This window comes from Coffea arabica, chromosome 2c (genome assembly GCF_036785885.1).
Source record: "Coffea arabica cultivar ET-39 chromosome 2c, Coffea Arabica ET-39 HiFi, whole genome shotgun sequence".
NCBI lineage: Eukaryota > Viridiplantae > Streptophyta > Magnoliopsida > Gentianales > Rubiaceae > Coffea > Coffea arabica.
The window spans coordinates 9456506-9466362 of NC_092312.1; the positions used below are offsets into that span (position 1 = coordinate 9456506).

The 9857-nt window shown below is 42.3% G+C and overlaps 2 protein-coding genes and 1 pseudogene across 2 annotated transcripts; 2 read left to right on the forward strand and 1 right to left on the reverse strand.

Moving 5' to 3' along the window:
• The first annotated feature begins 1945 nt into the window (after positions 1-1945).
• LOC113725796 (uncharacterized) lies at positions 1946-3841 on the forward strand. The gene has a single exon (XM_027249157.2). The coding sequence runs from the start codon at positions 2089-2091 to the stop codon at positions 3688-3690; it is 1602 nt and encodes a 533-aa protein (XP_027104958.2). The 5' UTR covers positions 1946-2088; the 3' UTR covers positions 3691-3841.
• Positions 3842-5009: 1168 nt separating this feature from the next.
• Positions 5010-6030, forward strand: LOC113725797 (GCN5-related N-acetyltransferase 8-like). Its single transcript, XM_027249159.2, has one exon. The coding sequence runs from the start codon at positions 5121-5123 to the stop codon at positions 5835-5837; it is 717 nt and encodes a 238-aa protein (XP_027104960.2). The 5' UTR covers positions 5010-5120; the 3' UTR covers positions 5838-6030.
• A 618-nt stretch (positions 6031-6648) lies between these two features.
• On the reverse strand, positions 6649-7822 carry LOC113725798 (GCN5-related N-acetyltransferase 8-like; annotated as a pseudogene).
• Positions 7823-9857: the final 2035 nt, after the last annotated feature.

Sequence of the window (9857 nt, forward strand, 5' to 3'; positions counted from 1 at the left end):
GTTTTTTTTTTCGTCTGTCCCAAATTATAGTCCACTTTTCAATTGAAAAATGTAGTTGTATTTTAATTTTTCTAAAATACCCTTATTCAATATAAGTTGTTGTTACTATAAACCTACCCCATTTAATGAGAGTTGATTCTTTTTTGGGAAAAGAGTCCCAATGGCCCTCTAACTCTTACTCAGGTAAAGTTTTGGCCCTCCAACAATTAAAGAAACGGTTTTGGCCCTCGATCTAACAAAATGGCATATTCGTGGCCTTTCTGTTAAATTCAGCAGTTAACTATGACGGGAAATTTCATCTCGTGAGATGCACGTACAAATATGAAGGGCACTATAGTCTCTTGGCCAAAACAGAGTAAAAACAGTTTCACCAACCATTTTCCCTCCAATAATTTCACCCCCTTTGCTGTAAAACCCTAGTGCGACTTAAATCAGAGTGTTCAATTCGGATGCTGCAGCGAAAGTGGTAATTGCCGGCGTGGGAGGGGTTGTAAAGGCAGAAATGGAGTGGCGAATAAGGAGGAAGGATGACTACTTTGATCCGTACCTTGTTTACAGTACCTTGGTGGCAACGCCTCTTATAGGCATGGCAGAGGCTTTGAGGGATCGGAGCATGGTGGCAACATGGTGGGTAAAAATTGGGTCAGCGGCGACAGCAGCGAAGCCTAGGCGGCGACGGGAAGTGTTGGGGAGGAAGCGGGTGGTAGGGACATTTAGGGAGGAGGGTCGAGTGGTGGAGGATGATGAGGTTGGGGAAACACCACGGAAAGTGTGCGGTGCTGCTACGGACGCCATTCACACGAACTTTCTTCTTGAGGTCTCTTCTATTCTATGAATGGAAAATGAAGCTACGGGACTGAGTGCTCTACTAGCAGTGCAGTGCTGGAGAGGCAGACTTGCTTTTGAGAGGGGAAAGGAAAGAAACAACAAACAAGTAGCGGTTCAATTCTGCCAGTCTATGCTGGTAGGATTTTAGGAACTGGGAAATGAAAAGAAAGTTGTGTGACACAGAAATGTTGTTGATTGATGAAGATGGGGCCCGCGTTGCCAATTGCGGGGAAAAATCAGAAAATGAAGATGTGGACGTGGAAATTGAAGCAGTGATTGGGAATGGGGTGGGTGCTGAGCAGGGGATTTTCTTGTATCGTCGAGGAGAGGTCCAAGATGTTCGATGATTTTCACGCTCTCACCCTCCTCTCGACTGACGACTCCTTTCATTACGACTACAGAGCTCTCTCTATACATTTGCTTTGCCTAATCATTTCTCTGTTTCTTCCCCTGCTGTTATTATTTTCCATTCCATTCCATTCTTCGTAGCGTCCGAATTACCACTTTCGCTGCAGCGTCCGAATTGAACACTCTGATTTAAGTCGCACTAGGGTTTTACAGCAAAGGAGGTGAAATTGTTGGAGGGAAAATGGTTGGTGAAACTGTTTTTACTCTGTCTTGGCCAAGAGACTATAGTGCCCTTTATATTTGTGCGCGCATCTCAAGAGATGAAGCTTCCCGTCATAGTTAACTGCTGGATTTGACAGAAGAGTCACAAATATGCTATTTTGTTAGATCGAGAGCCAAAACCATTTCTTTAATTGTTGGAGGGCCAAAACTTTACCTGAGTAAGAGTTAGAGGGCCATTGGGACTCTTTTCCCTTGTTTTTTTACCATCAATTCAAGTTCCCATAAAGTTATACCATATTTAATGTGAGGGTATTTTAGAAAAATAGCAATTTAAATTTACTTTTCCAACAAAATTAATTACTTTTTCTTAAATTGTGTGAAAAAAAAATGAAACTATCAAAATGAGACGGAGGGAGTATCATTTTTACCACTAATTTTTTTTTTTTAAAAGAAGAAGAAATAGAAAAATACAGGTCATTCAAGCTGTAAGACGCCGTCGTAAAGCAGGGCTTGGCAGTTGCCACGACTACGAGCCCCAACCCACCACTTGGAACTTGGAAGTCGGTTGGGTTGGAAACTCGCAATCCTGGGGCTCAAATCCTTTCAATTCTGCAGTTAATACAATTTCCCCAATTCCCACCAAATCCCTAATTCCCTCACTGTCTCTACCAATTCCATTCCGCCACCACCATGCTTTTATCGCCCGGCCACTCCCCTCGCCACCTCCCTTCCCCATCACCGGCACCGGAAACCCCCAGTTCCGTCAGTGATAATAGCACTGCCACAACTACTACAGCTCCTACTTCTGCTCCTTCAATCAGGCAGCCAAAGCGACCAAAAGTTCTCGATGAAGATTCCTACGTCGCCGCCATTGAGAAAATCATCGAACGCGATTTTTTCCCCGATATCCCCAAGCTCCGGGACCGTCTCGATTGGCTCGAAGCCGTCCGCTCCGGCGACCCGGTTCTAATCCGAGATGCCCAGTTGAAAATCCTCGAACGCCGCCGCGGCAGCGCCGGGGAATCCTCGATTGATCCAGGTACTAGTACTAAATCACGGACCCAAACCCTAACCCCTGGTTCCACTTTTTTCAGAAATTCTAGTTTTACCCCTTTTGGTTTTGATGAAAATAGTGCTGGAAAGTTCAACGAGCATAGAACCACCCCTGGTCCCGGGGTAGGGAGCGATAGGACCACGATTGGCGAACGTTTGGGTGATGGGAGTGATGGGGAAGGCGAGATGGATTCTTCGTTGACGTTAGATGAGTTCTTCAGGAGGTATACGAGTGAGGATAACGAGAGTTTTTCCAAGATTATGGAGAAAGTAAATAGGAAGAGGAAGGAGAGGTTTGGGTTCTTGTTGGAAGGCGAAAAGGAAGGGGATGTGAAGTTGATTGAGGGTGCGAAGAGGGAGCGTGTTGCAACGGATGGGTTTGGAACGTCTGATCAGCCTGTGGCTACGTTGGAAGGGTGGAAGTACACTGCCAAGAATTTGTTGATGTATCATCCAGCGGATAGGGGTGAAGCGCCGTTGACGGAGGAGGAGATGGCTGAGAGGCTCAAGGGATTGACCAAGGAGATTAACAGGACTAACACGAGGTTCCGGGGTAAAGTGGTCAATTATAAGAAAGAAGATGATGCGGTTGAGGTGCTTTATACCCCGGTTGCTGGGGCCACGCCATTTCCTCTGTCTGTTAGGGATGGCGATAAGGTGAAGAAGTATGATTTGGAAGATTTGAGGAAGACACCCAATCCATTTTATGTTGAGTCGGGGAAGAGGGCAGAGAATGGTTACAGTTTCGTTAAGACTCCATCGCCTGCTCCAGGTGTGGATGAGTCGCCATTTATAACATGGGGTGAAATTGAAGGTACGCCATTGAGGTTGGAGTCAGAGGATACGCCTATTGATATTGGTGGTAGTGGAGATGGGCCACAGTTTAAGATCCCAATGGCACCTTCAAGGGATGTTAAGGCTCACTCTTTGTCTAGGGAGGCTGCCCGTAAGTTGAGGGAGAGGTCAAAAATGTTTCAGAAACCACCACTGCCCTCACCAGTTAGAGGGGGAAGTGCTAGTCCCAGTGCACGAACTCTCTCTCCTGCTGCTCAAAAATTTGTGCGAAACGCAATTGCAAAATCTTCTCATGCTGTTGATGAATCCCTCCGAGCAAGTTATCGGGGTTCAAGTCCAGGCATGGGCACTCCTAAAAGTGGGAGGAGTATGTCAAGGTTTGGCAGAGATAGCACAGGGTCCAGGTCACCTTCAGTAAGAGAGGGCTCTAATCCTCCTCTGTAATCGTTTGCAGGTGGCTTTTCGATTGTCTTACCAATGGTATTTTCCTGTACAATAGCCGGGGAATGTATCAGTTTGATGAAAAAGTGAGAGTTGCTATCATCTGTTTTGGCAGAATTTATTACACTGCTTCGAGGATCATCTTATTGTTTCATTTTCTATTTTCCATGCTCCATTTTATTTTTTGTCTATTTTTTTGAAATGTCCGTGTGTCCTTACCATTTTGTTTCACTTAACTAAGAAGATTCACCCCACGAGGCAAGTGAGGTATATATGTGTAACTTGTAAAATAGCAACAAGTTCTTGTTATGGGTCCTGTGAAGTTGCTGCAGAAGGTTTTGTTTCCTTCATTTCGTTTGGACGCACTACTTTAAAAAGATTCACCACACGGGGAATTTAGGTTTGCTCCATTTCTCTTACAAGGAAATGGTTGTTCTTTCTCAGAAAGAGCAGAGCTAAATCTTACTACTATAATATGTCTGTGGAGAACTTAAAGCTCACTGACTTGGGGGGAAATAGAAGTGTAGTGACGTTAGAAAAAAGAAAAAAAACTCTGGAAAAGAGTGGATGGTATACAGCCCCCTAAGCGACATTTATGTCGTCTGGTTCTGGGTAGGAGAGACTGCAGCAGTATCGTAGGAGTAGGGCCTTTTTTTTTCAGCTACCGAGTTTCTTTTGCATCAGAAACCTGCCTATACATATTTTGCTTGAATAAAATCTGCCAATACCCTGTTAAAGGGTCTAAGCTAAATCCACATTGTTAGACCTGGCCAATGCCTGGTTTGTAGGAATATTTGATTGATAGTAGTATTTTTGGAGAAGAAAGTTTCATGGTGAAGATACGGGACAGAGTTGCTTTTTCGAATTTCCAAATGGTTTAAAATTAAAGGCGATTCTTGTACAGCACTCTTTAACTAAATCTAAATTTATCTTAGCAAACACTAACTATGATAGACACCATATACATATATAGTTATATATATATATATCGATAGGATTGAAAAATAAATTAAACTATTCGATATTCGAATTGATCTCAATTTAATAAGATTATCAATGGATGTCATATATTCAGACTATCAACAACAGACATCATCATATATCTCGACAGAATTCATAGATGAATCAAATTATTTGATAATTTGATCTTAATTCGCTATAAGAGTTGGTTCTTGATTCGATAATTAGTGAACTCGAGACTGGACATAAGGAGATGAATGAAAATCCAAAAATGTCCCCAGGGGAATAAAATAGGAAATTTTTTTTTTTTTTAAGGAATAAAATAGCAATTTCAAGTTCTCAAACTTTACATATAAGCCTGCAAAAACCCCTCAAAGTAAGTATCTACAAACCCACGAAAAACCGCACAACACAGGCGTGACTCTTCCATTTTCTCTGAACTCGAAAAAGTAAATACTAGTAAAAAGAAAGAAATGGCAGCGGCTGCACCGCCACCGCCTCCCTCCCCTGCTGCCATTCCCGAGACCACCGTTCCAGAAACCGCCCCGCCCCGCCACCCACTCTTTGCCCGCATCCGGTTAGGCACCATTTTCGATGTCCCCCAACTCCACAAGCTCATCCACCAAATGGCCACCTACGAGCGCCTGACCGATCAATTCGCCGCCACCGAAGCCTCTCTCGCCTCCACTCTCTTCCCTTCCCCAAGCCCACCTCCACCCTTCACTTCCTTCACCGTTTTCATCCTTGAAGTCTCCCCTGACCCCTTTCCACCCACTCCTCAGGACCCCTCTAATTTTTCCCCTATTCTCAAAACTTTCCATCTGGACCTCCCCATTGAGGACTCTGAGAAGGAAATTTTCCGGTCCGAAATCGGAGGCGACGTCGTTGTGGCGGGGTTTGTGCTGTTTTTCCCCAACTATTCGACGTTTCTGGCGAAACCCGGGTTCTATATTGAGGATTTGTTCGTGAGGGAGCCATATCGGAAGAAAGGGTTCGGACGAATGCTATTTACGGCTGTGGCGGCGCAGGCGGCTAAGATGGGATACGGGAGGGTGGAGTGGGTGGTGCTGGATTGGAATGTGAATGCGATTCAGTTTTACGAGCAAATGGGTGCAAAAGTCCTGCCGGACTGGAGGGTTTGTAGATTGACCGGAGATGCCCTCGAGGCTTTTGCTCATCTTAACATCTAATCTTTTTGTTGATAAATTATCCCATGTTTCCAATCCATCTTTTGGAATTTTATTAGTTTTCTCCTTTTGTTTTGCGCTGTTTGTTTCTCCCGTTTCGGGTTTGTACGAGTATGATCAATGATGATGATGACGACTTTTATGTTTCTGATATCTGAAAAAAAGGTTTAATTAAAATGCAATTCCCCTTTTTCAATCTCGGAAGTTTTTCCGATGGTTTTTTATGTGCATTACTGCCCATGTCTGGTAAAACAAAAACCTGTACTATACATACTAGTTAGTCAGCATTAGCAAGCAAGCATTTTGTATGAAGAAAGGTCCAGCTGGATTAGAAGATGGGGAAAGCCCTGCCAGGATAAACATCAATTTCCATGGAATAAAGAAGATGGATGGGTGTACTGTGTGTTGTGTAGGAAGGAATTAATAACAATCTTTATAGTAGCATGCGATAATTGGGAGATGGAACTAGAAGAGTCGGGAGATGTCTGATCTGTCTTTCGGAATTTATCTGATGTGATTTGCTGTCTCCTCTCTAATATTGTAGGAAGATTATTGCCGTCCGCGTTAAGATTCTTGAATTTCATAGATAGTGCTGATTGACAATTGTACCAAGCGCAAGGCAGCAGCAGCAGCAGCACCCCAAAAGCTCTCAGTTGCTGCATTTCTCTCCCCTTCAAGGCTTTAACCTCAAAAGCTTGTTAGTGCTCCTCTCTTTTATCGATGTGAGCTCTCTTCTGTTTGTCTCCGAAACATGATTAGTGTTGGCAATCCAGAAATACCATTAATTAAGCAATGGATGATTATTTAATAGGAAGGAACAAAAACATCACTGCAATTCGATAACGTCTTTGAAGAGATTACATAAATAGCGGTTTATGGCGGCCAAGCTTCTCTAGAATTACCAAAAAGAAGCTTTTTTTTTTTTTAACTCTTCTTCCTACTAGTAATAATATTAATGTGGTTAGGGATGATCAGAAGAAAGATCTCCCCCCATCAGGCTGCTGAAATGGCCTAATTTGATCTTGTACAAGGCAAATTGGCTGCTTCTTCTTCTTCACTGTAACAGGATATCAAAATCCTCAATGAAAGTAACTAACGACAAACATTATTATTATTTGTTTCATAGGAGACGACGGAGCTTCATGCTGCCAATGCCATCCCATATGACTCCTGGTTAGAAACAAAATGAAATGGACTCATTTGGCAGACCCCTCGACGTCAAGGTCCTCTCCAGTCAACCTACAAATCCTCTTGTCCTGATAAACTTTTGTGCCGATTCGCTCGTAAAATTGAATAGCATTCGCATTCCAATCCAGCACCACCCATTCAACCATCCCGTAACCCATCTTCACCGCCTGCCCCGCCACCGCCGTTATCAGCATTTTCCCGAATCCATGCTTCCTATAAGGCTCCCTCACGAACAAATCCTCTATGTGAAACCCGGGTTTCGCCAGATACGTCGAGTACTTTGGGAAGAACAGCACGAATCCTGCCACGACGACGTCGCCTCCGATTTCGGACCGGAAAATTTCCTTCTCCGAGTCTTCAATCGGGAGGTCCAGATGCAAAGTTTTGAGCAACGGGGAAGAGTTAGTCGTGTCCTCCTGAGGAGCAGGTGGTGGGAAGTGGTCAGGGGAGACTTCGAGGATGAAAACGTTGAAGGAAGTGAAGGGCGGAGGTGGGTTCGGGGAAGGGAAGAGAGTGGCGGCGAGAGAGGCTTCGGTGGCGGTGCACTGGTGGGCGAGGCGTTCGAAGGATGCGAGCTGGTGGATGAGCTTATGGATGTGGGGGACGTCTAAAATGGTGGCTAAACGGATGCGGGCATACAATGGACCGTATTTTCGGGTATTGTGGCCAGGAATGGCGGCTGCGGAGCTGCTGCTGCCATGCCTTTTTTTTTTTTTTTTTTCTTTTTGTTTGTTTGGAGGTGGTGGTAAAATAAATCAGATTAAAGAAGCGTGGTTGGGAAGTTGGCCTTTAGACTTTAAACAATCACCTAATGCCCTTCCAAAGTTTTTGCACGATTGGATTGGAGCATTTTATACATTACTAGTAATAATACAACCAAATCAACTTGCTTCCAATTTCAAGCTCGGAATGAAGAAAACAAGTAGGACTAATCTGTTGCATTTAGGGGTGGCAATTCGGGTCCAAATCAGGCTGATCCGACCCGTCAAAAAATCTGTTAACCCGAATCCGATCCGCCAATTCGTGACGGGTCAGGTATACTGATCTGAACTCGAAAATTTTAGGTTGACGGGTCGACCCGAAATGACCCGAAACTTAATTTTAATTTATTAATTTATCACTCTAATTTCTAATAAAATTAATTTCTCACAAAACTAATTACATAATCAAGTAATAAAAATTTAAATAAATAATTTCAAACCAAATCTAAAATAAATCAAACACCGTAAAAGTGTTTTATTCCAAACAAAATATAAAATAAATTAAAACAGTATAAAAGTAAAAAATAATATAATATATTATTTATCAAAATATAATAATTTCAACTTCACACAAATTAAATAAATTCATTTAGAATTAAGTAATTAATACCTTTGAAAAAAAGAATAACTTAGTTTAGTTAGATAAAATTATTTTTATGTTTATTAAATTATTTTTAATTCGTAAACGGGTCATATCAGGTCACCACAGGTTGACCCGAAATCAACCTGTTTTCTTTTCGGGTTCATCGGGTTCAACCCAATTCTGACCCGAATTCCCGAAACCTCAATCCAAACCCATTAATTTCGTATTAGATTCGTGTCGTATTTTCAGGTCGTGTCGAAAATTGTCACTCCTGGTTGCATTCAAACTTCGTTGCAGCAGCCAGACCTTTCGAAGAGATATGATTCAAGTTTTGAGAGCAGCCACATCTGAACTTTACTGCTACGTACTCCATTAGCATTTGGCAGAGCAGCAGCATTGAATGGACTGTTTTGACAGGTGAGTATGAAGTTTTGGAATGTTGAACCCTTTTAAATCAAACCAAGATGTATTTTGTTTTAAGTAAAGTAAATTAAATCACCTCAAACAAAGTCATATAATTGTTGTCTCGTCTATATTCAGTAGTTCCTGGAAAGAATTGCCACACACTACTAACTAACAGTCAAAGTCGTCGTTGTCTGGTCTATATTTATTTAGTCGTTTAACACGCAGTGGGTTAGCACATAATCAATCCAGTGTTTAGGCCTTTGAGCTTGGAAGATTAAAAAGTAATCCTAACCTTTGCTAATAATCCCCACAAAGTGGAGACAACGACTGGATTTCTTGTGCTACATCATTAGTTTCAGAATTTCAAACTCAATAATGGTTTGGTTACTTTCCCTCAAAATCTAAGCAAAAGTTCAAAAAACACAGAAAGAAATTGATGGTTGCATTTTGTGGATCAGGAATTGGTTCTTCGTAATGGTTTGGTTAAAAGGTGTAGAAAAATGTTGGTCTGTTGCGTAAGAATTGCGGACGAGAATAGAGACGTCAAAGTTGCAGATTTGTTGACGTTTAGTAGTTGCATTTCGTTGAAAAGGAGGAGGGAAAGGGCGTACTCCTGCTTTGGTCCGATGCCAAAAAGCAAATTGGCTTCTTCATCTTCTTTATTCTTTTTGTTAACTAAAATGTTCGCTGATTCTTGAAGATGAGTCATCAAAGCCAGTAACTTTGAGGGCGAAATTGGTTATCTACCCAACCTTTGAGGATGAAAAGTGCATTTTTTTCTTTTGAATAACACCAGCCTAACATGTAAGAGACTAGAGAGTTTAAAGAAGCTGCGAACATGATTGGGATTCTTCTTCCTCAGACATGTAAGCACAACTTTTGACATTATGCAGTATCCATGCAGCAATTTATCGTTCTACACTCAATTATATAATTTTCTGTCGGCCAACAAGGACAAGCCTTCCTCTCATGGTTCATCTGTTTTTTCAATCAATTCTTGCTCCCAAATCGGGAGATCACACGTGGCTATTGTGTTTATAAGCTGCTGCTAAGATCAAATCCTGATACACTAGTGGCTGCTCGGAA

Excerpts from the sequence above, each read along its gene's own strand:
- LOC113725797 (XM_027249159.2), top strand. The coding sequence starts at position 5,121 with ATGGCAGCGGCTGCACCGCCACCGCCTCCCTCCCCTGCTGCCATTCCC.
- LOC113725796 (XM_027249157.2), top strand. The coding sequence starts at position 2,089 with ATGCTTTTATCGCCCGGCCACTCCCCTCGCCACCTCCCTTCCCCATCA.